Source organism: Opisthocomus hoazin, chromosome 22 (genome assembly GCF_030867145.1).
Source record: "Opisthocomus hoazin isolate bOpiHoa1 chromosome 22, bOpiHoa1.hap1, whole genome shotgun sequence".
Taxonomy (NCBI): Eukaryota; Metazoa; Chordata; class Aves; order Opisthocomiformes; family Opisthocomidae; genus Opisthocomus; species Opisthocomus hoazin.
Window position 1 is genome coordinate 5,364,724 of NC_134435.1, and position 24,045 is coordinate 5,388,768.

At 48.3% G+C, this 24,045-nt stretch overlaps 1 protein-coding gene across 1 annotated transcript in view; it reads right to left on the reverse strand.

Annotated features, from left to right (window-relative positions):
- COL23A1 (collagen type XXIII alpha 1 chain) overlaps window positions 1-24,045 on the reverse strand; it is a 197,080-nt gene that overhangs the window by 19,570 nt on the left and 153,465 nt on the right. The window contains exons 6-8 of the mRNA XM_075441895.1: window positions 5,967-5,993; window positions 4,276-4,302; window positions 3,556-3,582 (exon numbers count right to left, since the gene is read on the reverse strand). Of these exons, the coding sequence (XP_075298010.1) occupies window positions 3,556-3,582; window positions 4,276-4,302; window positions 5,967-5,993 (81 nt within the window). The remainder of the gene's footprint in view (window positions 1-3,555; window positions 3,583-4,275; window positions 4,303-5,966; window positions 5,994-24,045) is intronic.

Consider the following 24,045-nt stretch of genomic DNA (forward strand, 5'->3'; position numbering starts at 1 on the left):
AAGCTGTAGAGAAAGGCCTTAGCTCAGCCCTCACTTATACAGCCATTTTGATGAGGAACAATGCTGAAATCCTGAGGTTTTCAAAAGCCAAGACGATGCCGCATTGAAATTAATGGGGACACAGAGCCCTTGCGCTCAGCCAGGCCCTCCAGATACTACAGAAACCACCAAAAAGGCTCTGCTGCGAGCAAAGGGTTCGTGGTAGACCCAAGGACCGAGTTTTATGGCTTCTTACATGCGTGAAGATACATAAGAGCATTAAGCGAGATTTTCAGAAGAGTCCAAGGAGCAAGACAGGAACAGAAACTTTTCTCATCCCTTCAGGTTGCTGAGCACCACCCAAATAAACACCTCCCAAGCCCAGCCCTATCTCTTTCCATGTGAAATGACAATTTGCATCTGCTTGGAAGCCAAGCACACTGTATTCCACCAAATCCAGCTGTTGCACATTTTATTTTAAACAATCCCTGTTACAGATGGGGCCATGAAGGTGAACAGCCCCGAGGGCTATTAAATACAGAGACACCACCTCTGGCCCAAGAAACCTCCAGGCCATAGACAGCCAGGCTCCAGGAGAGCAGTTGAGTGTGATGGAGTTACACTTTCCTGCTCCGTATTTACACCTTCCTGATGCATCTGGTCACGGGGCACTGGCCACTGGGACTGACCGTGCGTAGCAATGGAGTCACAGAGCACAGAAGCCTTGAATGCTGGCAATTTCCAGCTTTAGAGTGCTTGATTTAGCCATTTCAATGTAATGTTCCAAAATAAGCAAATAAATAAGATAAAAAAGAAGCATCCATCGGTGTGTCTGTTGACTGTGACTGTCAGCTCTGCAGCATGCTTTCCATGCTGAGCTTTTATCTGCAACATGAGCTTAGCAAGCTCTTTGTGCTTAAAGTAAGAGAGAAAAAAGCTACTTTTCAGTCTGCAGCCGAAACTCCGGCCGGTTGCTGTAGGGCCAGCTCAGCCACGCCAGCTTTCAGTCCCACAGCAGCTAAGGATACAGGTGCAGGCGTTGCTGGTGCCATCTCCACCGGCCGTTGAGCAGGACCACGATGCGTCGGCCACTGGAGACAAGAGCACTTCTCTCACAACCTGAAGCCCATTTTCCCCCTCTCGAGAGCAAACCCAGCGCTGCTGCCGCATGCCCTGGGCATCCGCTAGCCCAGATGTGCAAAAATTCATCAATCCCATCCTCTGTCTAAATGTCTGAACTGCCAGTAAGAACAAGATCGCCCAAGCTAAGGCAGTAAATCCAGAGCGGTCATCCCAGTGCCGGCTCAGGGAGCGAGTCTGGCTTATAAAAACAGTCCTCTTCAGAGGTGTAGTGATATGTTTGATGTTAAGAGAGGTGTACAAGCAGAAATATCAGGGCACAGCAGTCCCAGCCTTGGCAGCATCCTGCTTCGACTCCCTCTTTCCTTCCCAGAGCAGAGGGAATCTACTCTTCGTTTCTCCCTATAAATACGCTTACACGCATTTTGTCAGTGTATTTGAGCACATTTGTTCTCCACCCTGGTTAGGTGAGGCTGCGCAACAGCCTCCGTGATGCCGTTCCAAGCACTGTGTTCAGTGCCTAAGACAACACGATGTGAAGTCCTTCCTCAGCTCCCCAGATACATCCTCCAGCATCTGCGCTGGGCACGCTCACATGTGCAATAATCTCTTTTTTGTCCATGCTGGCAGGTGTTTATTAGAGACAGAAAGAGAAGCAGTGCAGACATGAAGATATTCAGTAACTAATCCCTCATTGCCTTCATCTCACTTCCACAGCAGACAGTCGCCCCAAGAATTATTCTCTTTTAATCTATCATTCCTAATGATAATATTTTTGCCTTCACTGACACACACAATCCTCACTTCACCTCCCATAGACACATGCATTTACGAGGCAGGCAGCAGTGGATGTATTCCTAGTTATTTATCCTCCCATTGATGCGATGACTTGCTGTGACACATCTTTCAAAATCAGCTAAACAAAGCCACTACTGAAACTAGAGGAAGACGATAGATTAAATTAAGAAATAAAAAATAATCTGGGCCAGATGGTATGAAGAAGTTTCGTATCCAGCCCACAACCCCGAGCATCTGGAGACATAAAGGAAGCTATTTTCAAAGCCAGGCACCAGTTGTTAGACCTACTTGTGCATGGCTCTGCCAGCCTTGTTTGTCCCCCTTTCCTCCCAGATTGTTTCTGAGCCGTTTTCTTACTCTTGTGCAAAAAGACATAAATAAACTTAAAAGTAAAGCAAAATCTGGACAAATGCAGGTCAGGACCAAAAAAAGCACAAATTTTTTATCGGTACATTAAAACAGAGGCCAAGCGTTACCTTGGGAGCTCGCACCTGCCCCTGCGAGTCCAGAGCATCTCCTGCAGCGCAAACAGGAGCCGCGTTCCCGCGTTATCTGACAGCGCAGACCAACAGGGCTTTGGAGCCTGAGCATCTCCTCCGGCATCGCCCGAGTCACCAGCCCCGAAGTCACCGACAGCCCCAGCCAAGGAGTGAAAACTCACACCCACGTGCCATGGAATCACCTCTTAAAGCCTTTTCTGAGGATGTGGGTGGGCACTTGGACAAGGTTGAAACCTTACGCCGAGCCCCTCCCTCAGCCATGCAGGGCGTAAATCTATTGGAGAAATTTTCAGAGCCCGAGGGTGACATCTCCAAAGGCACCCAAGATGGCTGGGAGCTGTTTCAGAAAATGACACCAACTTCAAAAAGTGACTTAACAGTCTCTAGGGAAAAAAAAGAAAAAATTACTCTGAGGCATCTCTGTGTGACATTGACCACTGAGGTCTTGGCTACGTTTCCAGCAATGACATCTAAACCTACCAGCCAACTCTTGGGTGCCAGCTCCAAACCCAGCCTCTGCACGCGGCCCATATGCCAACATCCCAGCACATCGCCACCATGGGGTTTCCAGCAAGTGCCCGTAACCCATGGCAAACCACACCTCCGTTACCGCAACGGAGCCCACCTCTGAAATACCACAGACCTCGTGGTGAGCCTTTCTGTCTCATCCCCAACACGGGAGACTTCGTGTTACTACTGCCATCACCAAAATGGTTTTCCTTCATCATGCAGTTACTTTAAACCCTTGATTTTCCATCAAAGGCAGCCTATGCTCCCGAGCGGGTAGCTCAGCCAGAGAGGAGGAACTTTCCATCCTGCACAACACTGTGCCAGGCCCTTCCTTGGGACACCAGGTCTTACCACTGTGTACTGGTGCCCTAATGCCAACAGAGAAGCAGCACAGCTTCAAAAGAAACACAGAGCCTGTCTCTGACACTAGAAGAGGGAATTGGGGGTAGAAAAGCCCAGTAAAACCAAAATCCTTCATGTGGTACCTCAAGGTCTCCAACTCTTGTTTTCCCACAGTCAAAGCTAGGAAAACCAGCCCCATAAAATGCTCCAATGGCAAAATTAAACATTTCCAGAACTGTTACCACACCTCAGTTTGCAGCGACAAGGCTGCGTGAAGCCTCATTTTATGCGCTGACCAAACCCAACCAGATTTTAGAGTACATCAACGTGCCGTGTCACTACTTACCCTGGGGCCGATGTCCCCTGCTTCACCCTGTGTGTCAGGCAAAAGAGCAAGGGTCAGCTATTCGAGTTCAAATTTCAGCCACGAAGGACCGAGCACAGGGTCAGCTGACGCGGGAACGGCACACAAGGGAAATGGCAAGAGTCCTGTTGCTTAACGTATTCAAAAGCAGGGAGGAGAAGGGCTCGAGACAACACAATAGGGAATGATTCTGCCCTGGCAGGCGATGAAACAGATAATAAATAAGAAATAGCAGATTGTTTCCAACTCTAAGGCTCCCCTAGCAACTGCTTATGTCCTACACATGCGAGGATTAACATCACTTTCAGTACAGTAATGACCTTCTTTGGCTGCTCTAATTTCATGGGAGGATGTCATGCGAACACAGAGCGATGGAGCCCACAGCCTTGCTCTTGGAGGAAAGTGAGAAGAGTGTTGTATGCCACCCTCCTAACCCTTAAGGGGTTACCAGGAGCCCTACAGCATGGATGAACTTTAAGGCCATACTTATTCGTTCTATGTTTTTGCAAATTCTTTCTGCCCTCCTCTTCCCAGGGCGCATCCAAAAGCAACCTGAGAACCTGCTGTCATGGCTCCACGTCCCAACAAAACCCAGTGGTAATGTCACGCTGGCATACTGGGGTAACCTGAACTGAAAGAATTACAGCGGAAGGAAGACATACAGCTGCTTCCCTAAAAACCACGTGTTAATGCAGTCTTTACCTTCTCCCCTTTTGGTCCTGGAGGTCCCTGGAAATAGATAAGAAGGATCCCAGTTAGGAAACAGCGGAATCGTCAATGCATGCAACATCAAAACCAAGACGACTGCGTTCGTCAATTCACAAACCTGAGCCATGTTCACTGTTATTATAAGTTATACGTGCTATGTCAAGTCATACGCTGCTTCACGTGAGCAGCACGCTACTGAACAGCGCCAAGGAGGTCCTGCCTGCTCGTGCCAGGACAGAGGACCGGAGAAGGACAGGGCAGGGCAGGCAGCGTGACAGCCGCTCGCAAACACGTGACTCTAAATAGATGCAAGAGGTTTCTTGAAGTATTAAATCACTTCTAGAAAAACACATGCTCAGCATATCATTACAACAATTATACATCTGTTTGAAATAAACAAGGAGGATGGGCGGCTTCCCTTGGCCTATTTGCTGCAGGCATAAGTCATCTTCCCTCTAAGCAGCTTTCGGTAAGACAGGCAGGCAGAGACACGCTGCAGCCCCAAAGAGAAGCTGCAGAGCAACACTCATCAGCCTGCTCCGCATCCTCCTTCCAGCACAGAAAGTACTGAATCCTGGGGTTCAGCCCAGTTACCGGTACTTGCTGAAGCGGGACCCAGTGGGATGCAGTGGGAGAAGGTCAGCAGAGAGGCCGACAGCGGCAGCATCTGCATTCCTCCCGCTGCTAATTCGGCTCTAAGCAAGGCTTTATGGCCCTTTGCTCTCGTGGAAGAGATCGTGAACAGCCTGGTTGGAGTTTGGCCATTTGAGAAGTTTGGTTTTTTCGTCGAGATTTTCCCTGGATAAAAACGAACCACAGCCATGTACAGCTATAACAAAACACTCCCTAACTGGCTAGAAATAAGTATTTGGAGTAACTTTTTGACTGCAATGACTTAATGACTTCTGCCCACTTCGAAAATCACAGTTGGTTTAGGACCAGAGCTTGAAAGATTTCGGACGGTGCCCTCCAGTGAGCGTGGTGGAATGGAGTGGGATTTGGACACAAAACAGAGAGCTGTGACCTCCCGTAGCAACCGTCCAGCCGAAGGAATCGGAGCTGGCTAGCGTTCAGCTAGCATAAAAATAAAAAAGTCTGCATTTCTGTAAAAGAAGTAAGAAAAGAGTGAAGCACCTGAGTATCCAAAGGGCTTCCAAGCATAAATGAAGTCAAGCAAACAGTTAATAAAAGGAAGTCTAGGCTGTTCCATAAAGTATTGCATGGACATCGGGCACTCTCAAGCACTTCCCACCTGGGCTCCTTTGGAGGCAAATAAAACCAATTTGGGAACAATTATTTTTATGATACCATTTTGCACTGCCAGGAGGACGCAACCAAGATTACTGACTTTGCTTCTTCCAAGGTGCTGCCGGGGTTTATTTCCCAAATTTGGCTGCCGCCCATCTGCATGGTCTCCACTAGCCGAGCTGGCGCAGGATGGGGAGAAGTAGCTGAGACGAGCTGACAGGTAAAGAAAAGCTCATCTCTAGCTGTGCCGGCCAGCCCTGGCTCAGAATTTAAACTTGCTGGCCTTACAGACCACAGAATAATTTTCCTAAATACAATTTCGTCTCCTAAACTGTTATATATGTAGTAATAAATGAGTAACAGCCGAGATCCTGCCTATCTATTGCAGAGCAGCATGAATAAAGACACATTTATATTTGGCCCTCGGTGCTACTTACTGGTTTGCCATCCAAACCAAGAGGCCCCTGGAAAGGGAAGGAAAAGACAGTATTATTAAAAAAGAAATAATCATAATAAATCAATTTACAAACATAGCAATATCAGTCATGCTCTGAAAGAGGCTCTACTTACGTATAGCACAATCTTTGGCTACGGTACTTATACACCTAATCCTTCATCCATGCAATCCAGCAGGAAGGTTTCACAGAAGTACAGTAAGAGGCATCAAACAATTTGCAGAGCACGAAGGAGCGTGAGAGGAAGCGACAGGATTAGTGACAGGGACAGGGTGACCCTGCTCTGGCACAGCGCTCGGGACTCCCTGAGGGTCTCAAAGACTAAAAGAGGAGCAGCAAACCATGCCTGATTGGGTTAAACTGAGCAGATCCCGGGAGTGATTCACATCAACCTCGGATCGGAACCATCTGTTTTTGCAAAAGGACTTGCTGAAACTCTACCATTTTACCCAAGATGTGGGGATCAGCCATCACCCTCAGTCCGTAATGGTAAATCTCACTGAGGGGAAGGGGTGTCTTCCTATGGCGGAAGGAAGGGTGAATCTGCCCCGCAGGCTGATACCTACATGCTTTGCTCATCCGCAGCGATACAAAGCTGGAAACACCCTTGTATTTCCAGGACCAAGCACTTGGTCACCCCAGGTCTCCCCTTTCCAGGGTTGCCACAGGAGCGCATGGTAAACCGACATGATACCTGGTCTAGTGGAAGATGTCCCTGCTCGTGGCAGGGGGGTTGGAACCAGATGATCTTTAAGGTCCCTTCCAACCCTCACCATTCTATGATTCTATGATTTCCCCATCGTTTCTGGCGTGCAGCCTTTAATTAACATGGAGCCACTGAATGTGTTGGGCCATAGGAAACCTTGCTTTTGAGAAAGGATCCACGTGGAGAGAGGAAGCACAGATGTTCTAGGGCTCACGGACCGAGCCAAAGCTGCCCCTGCTGTCAGCTGGAGCTGACGCACAGGCACCTGGGGATGAAGAGAAGCCGTTCAAAACCCAACAGTTTCAGTAAATCCCAGAAGAACTGCGTTTCCACCCATCCACGATGTGCTGCCTGAGAACTTAAAACCTTTTCTCATTTAAACCCAAAGAAGGCTCAGCCCTACAAACTGTTCCGGCAGATGCGGCACGACGGTTGTGAGTCAGAAAAGCCCTCAGACACCTCCTTCGACCCCCAAATTTCCAACACGCGCTGATGTGCTTCGCTGGGTGAGGATCTGCTCCCGAGGGGGATCTGTCCCCGCGGCAAAGCCTGACCCAGCACGGCTGGCAGCTCCGGTGCTGTCAAACCCAACGCAGCCTTGCTCTCCTTGCTGCCTACTGCAAATTCAAGGGCTAAGCTTGCAAAACGCTACCTTGGGATCAGCACCTGCTCCCTCCCACGACTGCAGCCGTGCTGGGCTGAACATCTTCCCACTTGGCAGCCCTACAAACCTGCAGGACCTACCGAAACAAATTTAGCGTGGACTATGGTGTAACGCAATGATAAAGTATCGAAATTTTTTTTATTTCTTAGGGAACATATTAGGGTGAACTTTTCAATTCAGCTTAAATCTATGATGGTGAAATTGAGCAAAAGAGAAAGGTGTGTAAGAGAAGCCCAATGGCTGCATTAAAAATAGTATCCCTTCCAGCTCACAGCTCTGCCCATCGATAAGAAACAAATCAAGTCTGCAGTGGCTGTGGTGACGGGGCATGGAATATGAAACCGTGGGGGACACGCAGGTCTGTTAGGAAAAAGAGGTAAATCCAGGCAGCTGAATCCTAGGCAGGGCATCGGTACCTGTGTTACAAAGGCTGAGGGACCTGTACAAGAGATATTCACCTGAAAATACACAGGAATTTCTTTACACACAAGATTTCTCAAGTGACCATACATAGGTTATATTGTTCACATGATGTGTATTATTTCTCGTAAGGAACGTAATGAAAAACATAAATGAATGCAGTTGCGTCCATCAACCAAACTACTTCTTCCCCTAAAGCCCCCTCCATACTTAATCTCACCTCGATTCCTTACCTTATAACACCTGGGAAAGGCATCAGGCCCACAAAGCATCTTTCCTGAAACTCTGATTGTTTGAGATCATTGAATCACAGAATCACAGGTTGGAAAGGACCTCCAAGATCATTAAGTCCAACCATCCACCCAACACCACCATGCCTACTAAACCATATCCTGAAGTGCCACATCCACACGGTTTTTGAAACCCTCCAGGGATGAGGACTCCACCACCTCCCCGGGCAGCCTGTTCCAATACCTGACCACTCTTTCAGTAAAGAAATTTTTCCTAATATCCAATCTAAACCTATCCTGATGCAACTTGAGACCATGTCCTCTCATCCTATCACTAGGAGAAGAGACCAACACCCACCTCACTACAACCTCCCTTCAGGTAGCTGTAGAGAGCTATAAGGTCTCCTCTCAGCCTCCTCTCCTCCAGACTAAACAGCCCCAGTTCCCTCGGCCGCTCCTCATCAGACTTGTTCTCCAGACACCTCACCAGCGTCGTTGCCCTTCTCTGGACACACTCCAGCCCCTCAATGTCCTTCTTGCAGTGAGGGGCCCAAAACTGAACACAGTAGTTGAGGTGAGGCCTCACAAGTGCTGAGTACAGGGGCACGGTCACCTCCCTTCTGCTGGCCACACCATTCCTGATCCAAGCCAGGATGCCATTGGCCTTCTTGGCCACCTGGGCACACTGCTGGCTCATGTTCAGCTGGCTGTTGACCAACACCCCCAGGTCCTTTTCTGCCGGGCAGCTTTCCAGCCACTCCTCCCGAAGCCTGTAGCGTTACATGGTGTGGTTGTGACCGAAGTGCAGGACCCGGCACTTGGCCTTGTTAAACCTCACACAGTTGGCCTTGGCCCATCGATCCAGCCTGTCCAGATCCCTCTGCAGAGCCTTCCTACCCCTCAAGCAGATCAACACTCCCGCCAAGCTTGGTGTCATCTGCAAACTTACTGAGGGAGCACTCAATCTCCTATGGTTCACCTGAAGTTCCCGATGCAGCTCTTCGACCTTCACAGGACAAGATGCGGGTGCGACTCGAGCAGAGAACTCGCAGCACATTCGACCTCTCAAAGGAGTAGAAGTCCCAGAATTTTTTTTTTTTTTTAATTTACAATACCAATTCATCAGCTTTTAGCTATTCTTGTATCAGTCCACAAAGGGACATCCAGAAGGAAAAACAATGGCCTATTCAAAGGATGTTTGAGGGGAAGCATTTAATGCTTGAGAGAAACAATATCCATCAGGCTTTCAAAGGGCTCTTGGCCAGCCGTGCTGCTGAACGGACAAGACTAATTCAGACTTTTAAATGTTTTGTTAGTCTGGGCTGGAAATTTAATTGACTCTGCTCTACCTGCCCAGCCAAACGCCTGCATGAGCAAAGGCAGAGTTTCTGAGAGCAGCCGGAGGAATGCATGTGTAAAGTAGGAGAGAGCATCTGAAATCTGGGCTTGCTTACTTGATTGCCTGCAACTTTGAGAAGCAGGAGCACCCCTGTATTGAGATAGTCATTGTCTTTTAATTTGAATTCTGCTCCATGTCATTTTAACTAAAGTTGAAGGAATCTTTAGATAACTAAGGAACAGGAAGACAAGAAGTAACCCATCCAAGTCAAAAACCATCTCTACAGACGTTTTCATTTTCATTTCATTTGAGGGGTGAAAAAAATGACTCCCACTTAAACAACCAGCACAAAGTATAAGGAAAAGGCGAGTTTTCTGGACACCCCATTACAGGGCCCAAGAGAAAGCATCGCAGTGGGTTCATGCTGTGCTTTTTGCCCAGGGATAAATTTCACTGATGCCTCTGCCCACTCTTGATTACAGGCCTTTTGTTCCCAGTCCCCCCCACAGTGATTCCACCTCACATAATTAAACACTCACTACATTGAGAGGAGGTGAACTTTCTGCCTAGGACAAACCTGATGCTTTAAGACAAGGTAGAGAAAATTCCATCAGCTTCCCTCGAAACATGGTTCTGACCAAAACCATCACTGCACTGGCCAAGCAGGACAAAACCCATGGATCCCAGGTGCACCGCAGAAGACAACACTGATGTGGTCGCAGCCAACATCGTTTGGTGGATATCAGAGCCCACTCCTAGATGTAATCAACTTGGACCTCATTTTCTGACCATGCACCAGTAAGGACTGCCTGTGTTTGGTGCCAGGTCAACGTGGCTCTGCCAAGCATCCTCCACGATGGAAGGGAAAAGAGGAAACATTGCTATCAGTTTGATACAGAAAACATATCCGGAACATCCGGCTGGAGCCCTCAGGTTGCCAGGGTGGGAAGAGCTGGCGAAATGGAGCAGGGGTGAGCAGTAATTGCAATTACTCACCTTGGTTTTACCCCTCACAAACAGTAATGTGAGCAGCACACGGTGTTCCTGCGGGTGTAATGACCCAAACCACGGTGTATCCCCACTGGCATTGCCTTAGTGAGGACATTATTTAGATAATGATATATATTTTATGGTATACTTTAATGATATATATTTATACAATGATGCTGAGAATGCAGACCCAAGTCAGATAAGACACTAGGGCTTGAGCAGAACTTGTTGCTATGTCATGCCTTGGTTTGGTTATGCAACATTTCAGCTTCAGAGGAAGGGGCTGCATTCAGATACACTTTAAAACAAATTTCAACACTTTTTTTTGGTTTTGTTTCACAGTAGAAGCTCAGAAGTCTTCAAATGTAGCACCAAAATGTCACCTCGTTGCAAAAGTGAGATCCACCCACCGCTGAGAGCAGCCGAAGGCTTAGGAACAGTTTTAGGTTTGCCAAAGTGGGAAGACATGGAGCTTGAAAGCTCTGATTCTTATACAAAATCTCTCCCAATAAATAATCAGCATTTCCCCCGTACATCCCTTACCCCTGCTCAGAGCAAGCCCAGGTGCCAGCCTGGCTAACCGGCCCTCCGCCTTCCTCTGCTGCCGGCAGGGAGGAGCTTGTTCTAGCAGCGTTACAGAAATTTTAAGGGAGGAAAACATCTAGTGAAAACAAAGCCAGAGATTATTAAGAGGACAATCCTTCTGAGTTGGGAAATCTTCTCTCATAGTTATTTTTAATGTTTCCTGCTCTGCTAAAAATTAGCACGGGGTCGGAAGGAACCCTGCAGTCAAATTTTAGCAAATTCAAAGGGCTGCCTTCAATCTCTGTCTCTGTGGTTTTGAAAAATGGTAAAATCTTACATTTGAAAAGGAGGAAAGTGTCAGAACAAGAGAGCATGACAATATTTCAGTATCCCTGCGAAGGGCCCTGAGTCTGGAGGCGGCATGGCTTGCAGCGCGGCCGGGGAGCAGGGACCATCCTCTCCCACAGGCCACGCTGCGAAGCTTCGCGAGCGGGACAGCGTCTGCTGGTTCCTCAGCACATTTTTGGATGAGGAGTAAGCTCTGGCAAAAGCTGTGGCCAAGCATGCCCTGCCAGACCCGTCACAAGGAAAGCTGAGGAAGGCAGCCAGGTTGTCGTGGCTTCTGCAGGCATCCCAGCTGAAGGGAAAGGCGGGAAGAAGGACCGAGACATGAAACACGAGTCCTAGAAATAGCAGCTGAGAACCACTGGTGCTAAGTGTGAATAAATCGAGTACAAAAGAGACACGCTCGGGGATGTCACCTCATCCTCATCCCCAATTACTTCTACCCCTGCTTCTTCCCTGAAGTCCTCAGTGCAGAAGGACCAGAAGCCCTTATAAAAAAGCAAGTTTCTGCTCCATCCAACACCACCTCTGCTGCAGTAATCGTCTGACCTTCCAAATAACAGCCTTTAAATATTTGTGAAGAGACGGACACCACATATGAAATTGGTCATATGAGGAATTACCCTGTGCGCACGCCGACTGCAATGGCTGTGAGCCCGGCCAAGTCCTCAGTGGGACGTTCCTCCTCCATCTGCCCTGACCTCTGGGGTCCCTGGTGTGAGACCCCAAAATCGTGTCAGCCTGCGGCACGACACAGTGTTGGAAACAATCCTACCAGGAGCTGTTGTATTTAAGCATTAAGATCATTAAAATTACAACAGCTTCATGTTTAACCACATATAGCATGGAGAGTCTCACTGGAATGGGATGGGATTGCTGCACAAGGGAACAGCCCTGCACTTAAATAAATAAACATTTTTTTAGCATTAACATGATTATTAACCATCCTTTGTTAATAATTTTATCTGTTTGTTTGTTTGAAAAAAGCTATTTCAGTGTTGTCCAATACAAATTCCCCTTTCATCCATGATTGCATGCAAACCCGAAAACTGCTTTTTCATTACTAGGTGATAGTTTTTTCTTCATTATTTAAAAGCCAACAGCTTCTGCAGTTCTCTTTTAAGCACAAAACAGTGATGTTGATGAGGCTGATTTTTTTTAATATTTGTAAGACTAATTGTTTTAATTAGGAAAATAATTTACACCTGCTATTCCACACAGTATATTTGTTTAAAAAACAGAAGCAAAGAATATTTGAAATGAGGGAAGCTTAATTAGCTTGGCTGCCTCACAAGGGATACAGGTCTTTTGAATGTATTTTCTGGGTAAACTAATAAAATGCCTTTTTTTTTTTCTCCTTTCTCTTTTTCAAGACCACTAAAAAGTGCAGAGCTCCAAAGCAAGTCCTGATAAATACCCAGTTGCCAGACCTAACAAGGAAACCATTTACACGACACTCACTGAGGTCCCACTTCTGTGTGAGTGAAGCTTTCAGTACCTCCAGCCTTTCTGATTTAGCGAACCCCTTTTTGCAAACACAAGCACCTCTGGCGGGTCAGGTCCCCCCGGCCATGGGGACAGGTAGCGCAGGGGCTGCCCTCACCTCCCCCCAAACCAGCCTGGATGGCACCTGCACCCTAACCCAGGCCAGCAGCGAGGCACTGAGACCCCAGCTTGCTGCACACAAGTATCTGCTGATTTATAGCCTTCCCCAAGCAGGCAGCAAGATGTCAGAGAAGATAAGCCAGACATAGGTATTTATTTACCCATTAATTTGTATTCCTGGATCAAAAACTACTTTAAATGTCAGGCTTCACCAGCACGCTTCTCGTGAGGGTAGCAGGTAAGAGAAATTACTGTTACCAGTGGCACAGCTCTGGATTTAAAGCTCAGCAGGAGGCACTTGTGTAACAAAAGACGTCGCACAGCGTTTTCATTCCACTTCCCTCGACAGACCAAACTCTACACGTGACACAGCACAAGAAGCAAGAGGACTCCGAAACCCAGGCACGGCCACTTCTGCCTATACACGTGCCTGCGGACAGCTGGGTGTACGAATTCTGGGGGGACAATTCACTGCTGCTAAATTTTACAGGGTTTAATGGGAAGCCATGTTCTGGTTTGGTTCTCTCCCCTCCTCTCTTGCCTTTGCTGCCACTGTCTGCGCGGCTTCAGAGCCACGCTCTCCTTGTTTGGCTAAAAACCCCTATTTAATTTTACAGCGGAGGGCAATCAGGAGTTCCCCAAAATCTATCTCCCCGCAGACCACAGCCCTGCGTGTAACATCTGAGCCCAGCCTCAGGGGGGTTCCGTCAAGGCTGCTCAGGGCAGCAGGGTGAGCTGGGCCCCCCTTGCCTGCAGAGCCCCCCCCAGCTGTCGCAGTTCTCACCCACCCTCCCAAACTTCTTTCCAAAAAGGCCGCCTGAGCACACCCCAGGCATTCCCCCTCTACTCTGCCCTAGTGAGGCCCCATCTGGAGCACTGTGTCCAGTTCTGGGCTCCCCACTTCAAGAAAGATGAGGAGCTACTGGAGAGAGTCCAGCGGAGGGCTACAAAGACGATGAGGGGACTGGAGCATCTCTCCTACGAGGAAAGGCTGAGGGAGCTGGGCTTGTTCAGCCTGGAGAAGAGAAGGCTGAGAGGGGACCTTAGAAATGCCTATAAATATCTCAAGGGTGGGTGTCAGGAGGATGGGGCCAGACTCTTTTCAGTGGTGCTCAGTGACAGGACAAGGGGCAACAGGCACAAACTGAAGCAGAGGAAGTTCCAGCTGCACATGAGGAAGAACTTCTTCACTCTGAGGGTGACGGAGCCCTGGAACAGGCTGCCCAGGGAGGTTGTAGAGTCTCCTTCTCTGGAGATGTTCCAGACCTGCCTGGACAAGGTCCCGTGCAGCCTGCTGTAGGTGACCCTGCTTCAGCAGGGGTTTGGACTGGGTGACCCACAGAGGTCCCTTCCAACACCTGCCATGCTGGGATTCTGTGTGATTGTGATTGCCCGCAGCACCTGATAGGGCTCAGCATCACTAAACCTCCAAAAGCTCCTCTGAAACCTTCCTTGGGGTGGAATTGCATCCCCCAGTCCAACCAGACAGCAACAAATCCCCCAATAGAGGCGCTGGGCAGACGATGCAGAGCAGCAGCCTGATAAGGGCCAAGCGTGTGTTAACAAACCAACTGAAAAAACACAGATCTGTGCTCTATTCCAAAGAGGAGATCTGTCCTCAGACTGCTGGGAGGCCTCTGCCCATTCTTTGACGGAAATGGAGCAGAAAGGAGCAGTAATTTGCTAAAAACTTCACCCGTAATGCAAACCAGACTGCGGGGCTCTGCAAGGGAGCAGCCACCTCGGAGGCTGGGCTGGTCCGCACCGGGCATCCGGTGGCCGCACACAGCCAGCCACTGCGACAAGAGCCCAGCACAGGGCACGAATAATTGCAAGGGTTTCTGAAATCCTTGGGAAACGAAAACAAAACAAGAAAACACACAAAAAAACCACCAAACCCTACCCTGAGAATGTTTTTGGGACAGTGCCGGGCTCTGCCCACTGTTCAGCCCCTCCTTTGCATCACCCGTGTGGGCTCACCAGAGCACTTTGGTTCCCAGCTCTCTTCCCAGACACGCCGACCACATTCATCAAGGCTTCGTTGCGGAGATAAGGCAGCTTTGCTCCTTTTCCTTGAACACAAGACGTGCCTCCTCCCATCTGTTCGCAGAGCCCCCTCCTTCTTTTACTGGATGTCTTTTCAAAGATGCTCAAGAAAAATGCCTGGAAGCAAACCTGGTGCTGAGTGGTCCAAAAGGGCAGAAAGCAAATTGGGCTGGAGCTGCATGCGACACCGCTTGGGTTTGCGTCCAAGGTCACTCAGATAAAACTCAAAGAGATGTCCCAACAGAGCTGGTGCATTCACGGGAAGGGAAGGGAAGGGAAGGGAAGGGAAGGGAAGGGAAGGGAAGGGAAGGGAAGGGAAGGGAAGGGAAGGGAAGGGCTCACCGCAGCCCACTGCCTCGATTCCTGGGCTGGCAGCGCTCTGCAAGGAGCATCTCAGCATTCCAGAGCAGCTTATCAGCTGCTCAGCATCATTTCAGAAGCAAGAGCTCACTCATCTGTGCATCACATTGCATCGGTTTTCTTCCAAAACAACAAAGTGCTTTTCTGGACGAAAGAGTCCCCTGACTTCCCCCAAATTTCTGAGGCTTAAATGAGTTCCATGTGTTCTGTGCAGTTGCTTGTTTCAAGCATTTGGTGCCCAATTGGGATGTGGATATTTTTCATTTAATGTCCAGCTATGAGAGAGGAGGTGGCCTCTGTGGTGGGGATGCAGTTTTGAAGTTGGCAAGCAAGGAATATCAACATTTCAAGTGAACACTTCAGCCTCTTACTGCCTTTATATTCTTCCCCCACCAGCACCATCCCTGGTTGACAGCTGCTGTTTGGATTACCTCTCTTTTGTGGTCAATGAGCAAACTTCTTGGTTTTCCCCAGTTTTCCTCTGCCTTCAAGCCAAGCCTTGGTACCACAAGGCTGTGCCCAAATGCACTGCAAACCAAGATGCAGATGTACCAGCTGCACTCCCACCCAAAGCAGGGAAACCAGAGGAAAAGCAGCACAAGAAGCCAGAAACCAAATCTTAGAATGAATCACAGAATGCTTTGGGTTGGAAGGGACCTTTTGAGGTCATCTAGCCCAATCTCCTGCAGTGAGCAGGGACACCTTCAACTAGACTAGGTGGCTCAGAGCACCGTCCAACCTGGCCTCGAATGTTTCCCTGCTTCATCCAGTCACTGAAGGACCTTTTCCACCATCCATCCTCACAGCCACCATCCTCATCGCCAAGCCTTCCCCTGCATGAGCCAGCTTGGGATAACATGGCCAGCTGGGTCCAAGTCATCACCTGAAAAGCCATGCATGCCCCGTACCAGAAATCTGCCTGTGCAATTTAAGCAGAAAATTTCTCCTTGCCATTGTCATCAGCACCTTCACCAGACCCTCTCCTCTCCCTGGCCAGAAACACTGGAAGAGTAGAAGATAAACAAATGCATCTGCAATTCCTCTCCTGGGTGGGCTATAAGACGACATTTTATTTTCCCTGTGGAAGAATTACCTCTAAATCAAAAGAAAAATAAACTGCTGCCATGAAGAGCTGGTCTTTACAAAATCATTGTTGTCTCCACATCAGAGAGCCAGTAAATGAACATAGCAGGAAAATACGCTGGATCTGCTTTCCCTACTTAAAGAGGTTTTCCCCTCTAGGCAAATAATTACGTGAATTGGCCACAAAAATGATATTAAAATAAAATGAAAAAGACTAGAACTACAAAGTTTGCCTTGTAAATCAATATTTGTTACTTCTGTCTTCTGGGTCTTACTGGGAGAAGTATGCGTGCAAATGATTTCATTCATAGGAGATGCTCCTTGAAGTCTGACTATTTATGAGCAAAGGATACTCACGAGAACAAACACAGGACCAAACCCTAAATTACAGTTATGATCTTGATGAACCTAATAAAGAAAACTAAATAGCCAGCTTACCAACAGAAACTTTCATTTTGGGGATGGATACCGATCACATGACATGGTATTTGAAAATATCCAAGCCTAGCAATGCCAGATGTTAAATATGAAATTATTTTAATTCTGTGCATGCACAACCAACCAAAACACCCATGCAATGTACAGGCACTCTGCATCTGTGCATGAGCTACCACCCAGGGTCTGGAAAGCAGCTGCCTACTGTGAAAAAACAGTAAAAGTCTGAGATCCACACCCTCTTCCCTGCAGCCCATGAGATCTGACCACGTAGCGTGGTCTCCTGTATCTCACATAGAATTTCTGGCAGCCCTCCTGAAGAGTTAAACCACTGCCTGTTGCTCTGGTTTGGGCACGGAGTAATCTTGAGCTACAGGCAGCTCTTTCTGCAAATCTTCCAGGCCACACCCTGAGCATACCCAAGCAGGACTTGGAGACAATTGCATAGATGAAGGCAAATCATCAAGTCATCAGGCAGTCCAATTCCAAGTTACTTCTACAGTTCTCCTGTAAAAGCAGTTTATTATTAATATCACATCTGGTTTTCTGGTGTTTCCGCTTCCAAAATGCCTGGCTAAGTGCATGTCTTGGAGCTTTCTGGTAAACTTTGAGGGACCACAAGAAGACAGAGCAACTGCCACCAGGAACGGGCTGGGGCACGTGTTCCTCATTTCCCAGCCTGTCTGCATTCATAATACATTTACGGGTCGCACACAAACAGCTTGCACAGATTTTCCCTTGCTAAGTTATCTACACTAACTGAAATTCTTAATTGCTGAGGACAGAACCAAACTCCATTCATTATGTCCAAGGTCTAGAGCCGCCACCAAAGCCCCTGTCATGCTGCTCCACTGCACTGGGGTCATGCAAGTCAAGGAACCAAGCTTCTGCTTGCACTCCTCCAACCCCTCTCCCAGACATCAGCTCAGAAAAATACATTTGGCTTCACTTTATGTCTTGAAAATTAATTAAAAACAGAGTTTATCATCCTTACAAGTTGATTTCTGGCTACAGCCATTGCAGCTGACTTCAGTGGATAACTCTGGGTTTACAACGCTGAGCCAAAGGAAGATATTAGCTCACTGAGCAGGGCTCCCAAAATAAAGTTTCTGAGGATGCTGAGCTGCTTAGCTTCAATAGCTCCTTAGTGCGAGGTGGTCTTTAAATACAAAAGAATGGCCTGTACGAGGGTATTTCAACACTGACTGTGCAATTATTCCCTGAAAGGTGTGCCAGCATTAAGCAACGCCTGTGTTGGGTCTCTCCTTTTCCATAAGTCCATTACTTTATTATATTGGCGTAGTTACCTGTTATCAGATAAGGATGCTATTACTCAACGTTGAATTATTTTGAGTAAGGAGCGGCATTTCTTCTAAGCAGGCAGAACTTGAAGCCCTTTTCTCCCTACCTTCCCAAAGAGTTCCCACCGTTAAGAGAGATGGGCAGAATGATGTCTGCGCTCTTTCAGGCAACATGTGAGTGATTTACAAAATTCAGAAGGCAAACACTATATGCTAGAGGAATGAAATGAATACCACTCTGCTCAACTAAAAATAGATGCTAGTATTTTCTAAGGATAACGTATAAAATAGAAAACCACTCTGTTTCATATCATACTTTTTTTCTGCAAAGCCTCTTCCCTGCTCTGCTTTTTATTAATGAAGACATGCACATGAAGTAGTTCCCCTCATTAATCAACTTCATTCTTTTGGCTTCTTCCCACTTGAAGTGACAGCCCTCCATTTGGGATGTCACGTAGCAGAGACCGATTCTAGGGAAGGACGGGTAGCAGAGGCAGATGAAACTCTCAAGAAATAGACTTTGGCTTCAAAAGGCCGCTCTGGTAGATGGGAAGAGGGAAGGGAACGGGTTCTGGTCAACCACAAATGCACTGTCTCATTGGAAAAGGCGAGAAATATCATGAAGGAGGACAGCTGAGTACTTTGAAGGCAAGTATAAAACCATCCCTGCATGGGGCAGGGGAAAGGAAAGGGGCAAGGCTGCTAAAAGCATCACCCAACCATTGCTCCTCCCTTCCATACATTATTTGACTCCATGAAACAGCTACGTAACAGGAAGACCCGCCTGCACTGAAAGGTCAGCTGCAAAGCCTCCTCACAGTTCAGCTCTTCCATCTGCTCCTCATTTTCTCTGTTCTCCTCCCGCCCAGATGCAGCTTCCTGCCCTGCTAACGTAAGCAGCCGCGAGCCCGGCTGCTCCAGCCCTCTGCCCAGCCAACCCTGCTGCTCCTCTCCCAGCTTTCCGAGGGCAAGTGCCCCCGACATGCTGACGCACTGACAGCACATCAACTCGAGGGGAACCACTCCACGGCACGGATGGTCCTTGCCTCAGAAAGCATGGCTCGGGATGAGTCCCAGCGGATCCTGGTCCCAGCGCCTGGTTCTGCCCAACAAGAAACACATTTCCATGGTCGCGGCGGCCGCACATCTGCTTCTCCTCTGGCTCCAGTACACCCTCATGCAAATTCAAGCTTAAACTTTGGGGCTGTGCTTCGGTTTGGGGATGGGCCGGGTAGCCTTTTGGCAAAGGCTAAAGGTTTTGTCCAAATTTTCCTTGTCAATCTGATCTCAAGGCTGCTGCCGTCTCTTCAGACAAGCTGGCGATGGGAAGCACCAGAGCGAAGCAAGGCAGTTAAGCCAGCAGCAGCTGGTGGCCCTCCTGCAGCAACGTCCTCCACAGCAGCAGGGACACCTCAGCATGCACTCAGATCTGCTCAAAGCCCAGAGTGAGGACAACTGGGGTTCCACCACCATCCCCACAGCCCCTGGGCAGGTCCCTGAGCAGGGGGTTACAGACAGCGATACCACCGGGCAGGCCTAACCAAGGGTAGATCAGGTTGCTCAGGACCTTGTCTAGCACACTCATTTTCTCTCCTGAACTACTGAATTTGCACCATTTTTATCACTGTTTTTTCCTTGAAGACCGCTGTATCTCTAATGAATCAATGGAGTCCTGTAACCAATCTGTAATTACCAATTATTCTGGGGTTTCTGTATAAAGGGATCATTTATCCTGTAGTTTTCCATCACCAAAGCTGCCGATTCACCCCAGGACACCATCCACTACACACATGGGTGTTACTCCAGCCCACCAGCACCAAGAGCCAGAAGAACATCATGGTGGCCTGCAAGAAGGACCACGCAGATGTCAGCTGAGACGAGCGACCTGCTGGTTCTCCTCCACCTTTGGGGTAAAGTGCTCTGCTCCTCCCCAGAAGTTGTTTTAAGTAATTTTCTCTAAAAAGGACTTCCAAGATGAATGTTTTGGCATCAAAAAAGAGTAAAAGCCTCCCTGCTCCCTGGTGCCTTCACCTTCATTTGCTTTCTTGCAAGCTGAGAAGGTGCAAGGCAGGCTCTCAGACTAAGCGGATTTGCACCCCAAAATTCAGCAGCTTACTATGATCATTGTCACCATTACTATGTGCAAATTACATAGCCAATATAAGAAAAAAATGAAAAAATCATATATATTTTGGACACTAAATAGATCTTCTGCCTTTGTCTAAACTCAGCTCTCCAGAAAGCATGCAGACACACGACTTGCATTCAAGCCCCTCCAGAACCCGAATGATATCCAATATAACGGCTCTTAAACTGGCTCTCGGAGACCCTTCTGCTCGTTAAGAGCCAGTTCTCTCGGCAGCTAAAGCAAGAAGCACAGTGAGGCATGGGCTTCTGCCCTGTTCACCAGCCACTGGGGTCCGGGCAAGCCCATGGGAGCCACCTCTGCCCAGCCCAGGCTGGACGCAGTTTCCACTGGGTGTAACTGGGTTACCTGCAGAGGAGAGTTTTTGTGTTGCAATTTTATTATTTGTTAAATGCATTTACAAATCTGGCAGTGCAAGTTTCACCCTTCCAACATCAGCTTCCCTCATCTGTTAGAAAACCCCTCGGATTAGATTATTGGCCTGGGAGCCAAAAATGTTTTAAAAGCCTCCCCAGCACTGCAATTAAAAAAGAAACAGAAAATCTCAGGGAGGACAATCTCCAGGTAACCTCTGAAGCAGCTGATACGGCAGCGGCATGCCTACGGCAGCGTGAGCTCGTCCCTCACCATGGATATCAAAAAGGCTCTTTTTCCCTTAACCTGCCCCTTATAAACTAATAAATTTTATTAAAGTTCACTTTAAACTAATCATCTGCACAGTCTTTGTCCTTCTGTCAAATTGAAATGGGCCAAGTTCAAAAGTTACTGTGGAACAGAAGAGAAGACAGACCCAGAAGTGCAGCCCTTAGCCCATAGGAACCTACAGTGAAACTCAGGCTGAGGTATATGCTGTGATCCCTGTTCAACGGGATGTCAAAACCAAGTCAAACACGACTGGAAAAGCAACAATACCCAACACTCTTCACAGCTGTTATAGTACTGTTAGTAGGATATGCCGCAGGCCTAAAAACAGAAACTAAATCCTCTCTGTGGTTTAAAAAATAATAATGAACCTATAGAACTTCATAAAGAAGAAACTGTTTCTGCTGTAAAGTTTTATTGTAGGGTACAAACCCCTCCCCTTAAGATGTTCACTATCAAAATATTGAAAGCATCTTATAAAAGCTGTTTTCTCTTTGGGCCCCGTTTCCGGACCTCTGGTTCACTTCATCCCCTTAAAGCTTCCATTGCTCGCAGCTCGGCTACACACCAGCCGCTCAAAAATACACTCAAAGCACCGCTAGCCAAGCGATGCACGTGTTACCATACCTATCTCTGACACCAAACACCGTTTAATACCCACTGGCTACTTCTGCATTCGCACCACAGCTACCTCCCGAAACAGCTTGGAGTTTATTTGATCACCCTGAAGGGAACTAAATAATTAAATCAATTTGACTACGCAACTGGATGTAATAAAGCTTGTCCATATGCTTCTGCTGAATAAGACTCTTAAGCCTGCTTTATGTTTAATTTCCTCTTCCTTCAGGTATACATATTGCTTTGGAAATGCAATTATCATCACCCTCTTATTAGATAAAGCTAATTAGCGCAGCCACAGCCATTTGGATACAGTAATTCAGTGTTTGCTGGGTTTGACTCACGCAACTTTGCAAAGTCAGGAGTAAGACCATCTTGCCTGGACTGCCGGTCCTGGAGGGAAGGAGAGAGGAAGAAAAACCTTTCGGTAGCATTAATGCCATTTTCCCCTCTGAGCTGGAGATCACTGCCCGTTCCTGGGACCATCCAGGAGAGCTGAAGCAGCACCAAAACCCCTCGCCAGGAGCTGGGGCGGGCACGGTGCTGGGGCTGCGCACTGGGACAGGCTGGGGTGATGCTGATGCTCTGTCCCAGGGAAAAGTCACTATTTCCTCCCAGCGCTTCTGGTGTTCAGAGCTCTGCAGCTGAACCACGCGCACACGCTCTGCCAGAATACGACTGACACAGAGAAGGGGACAAACCTGCTGCAGGCACTGCTAATCCAGAAGTGGTTAGCCACATCCCGCAAGAGCGGAAAGCCACCCTAAAACTGCCCTGAAACAGCCCAATCAGAGCAAAGTCTCCCATCTTAATTTCTAATACATTAAACTCTTCATTTCCAACAAACGCCTCGTGCAGCTCCGGCTTCGGGCAGGTACCGCCTGAGGGAGACAAACCCCCGCGCTGCGCCCGTCCTTCCCCGGGAAATCGGCAGCCCTGCTTGCTCCCAGGCATCCCCCCTGCTCCCTCATGAGAAATCTCATTTCTTCACATCAACTGGTGGAGCCCCGAGTACTTTCGTGTTATGGATGTAACGGCAGCACAGGCTTGTTCTGCAAAATTAACCCCATCTCGCATCTCTCCCCGTCCGGGGCTGGTGCAGTTGAGGAAACGCTGCTGTCTTCCCCAGAGAGGCTCACAGGGGTCCAGGGGAAATGAAAACTGCAAACGGCTCTGTATTTCCCTTCTAATCCTCCTTCCTTGAGCTCCTGCTCCATCACACACAGGAAATTCGATAGATGTTTCCGTGGTTTATGGGCATTCAGGAGGAACGGGGCCAGGGCATGGGGTGGCAGAGACAAGGAGTGAGCTTTCCTAACACGCCTCTTTGGGGAAAAAAAAAAAATAAGAAAAAAAGGAAAAAGGGCATCCATCACAGGAAGGATAAGGCTAACTACTTTTCTTCACCTTATAAATGGAACAGCATGACAAACAGTCCAGAAGCCCTTTCCAGAGCATCAGTCGGTGCAGGACTCGCTGCACCCATTCAAAAAGCAGGAGCAGAGCTGGAAGTGTGCTGTGACTGCGGAGGATCTACACAGTGAATTTTACCAACCCGTTACACCGATTGCATGCACGAGAGCTGCTCCCTGATGAGACATCGAGCCCCTCGGAGCCGGAGCCCCGCGGCCATCCAAGTGCATTGATAGGGACCAGGGGAGCCAGCCGGAAGGCTGCTGGTTGGGATCCAGCCAGAACAAGGTCTCCCTCCTCCTCCAGAAAGAGTCTCAGAGCCTTTCACAGCCCCAGATTATCAGCTTTATTTCTCCCCAGCAGACACCTCCCTCTGACACAGAGATATTAGAGTGGTGCCCACGGGCATGGGAAGGGCAGCGCATCCCAAATTACCCTTCCTCCTCTACCAAATCTCTCCATGCCAAGAAGCTTGGCAGGACACCTCTGCTCCCAGGGAAAAATTTCTGGAGGAGATGGACAAATGAGGACCTATCTCAACACCTGAAGCTCTTTCACCAATGTCCCCAAATTTGGCCACCTACGGCTACATTTGGGACAAACCCCAAAGCCTTCACCAACTTTGCAGTTCAATGAACTCTTAGGCAAGAGCATGAATAATATCATGAGAGGGCTCAAGTATTTCACCCCTGTATACATTAAAGGAGAATATTGCACAGGCTCCTGAGCTTTAGGGCTGAATCCCTCAAAAGCTGTCACTGATGAAGAGGGAGGGAAGAAGGGAAAAAAAAAGAAAAAAGAGAGACAAAGACAGGCAAAGCAAATCAAGTGTCATGGAGAAGATGGAGAGGACCACGGAGTGCAGATTAGAAAAGAATAAAAATAAAAGGAATAGCAGAGTTACCGGGTAACCATCGCGTCCTGACTGCCCCTGTGGTGGGGGAACAAGTGAGATAAGAGGTCAGTCAATGCACCCATAGCAGGAGGACAACACATCGCAGCAGGCAGGAGAAGGGGCCATCAGCTCTCCAGCCAGCCCTGGGGCTAAACTCTCTCCAAAGAAACTTCTTGGGGCAATTTTCCTACCAGGAAGGTCACACCTAACGCATATTTTCCCCAGATTTTCATCTCGTGCTTCCCTTTAGCTACTTACCGAGGCTTTTGCCAACTCACACCCATCCCGGCTGCCTGTG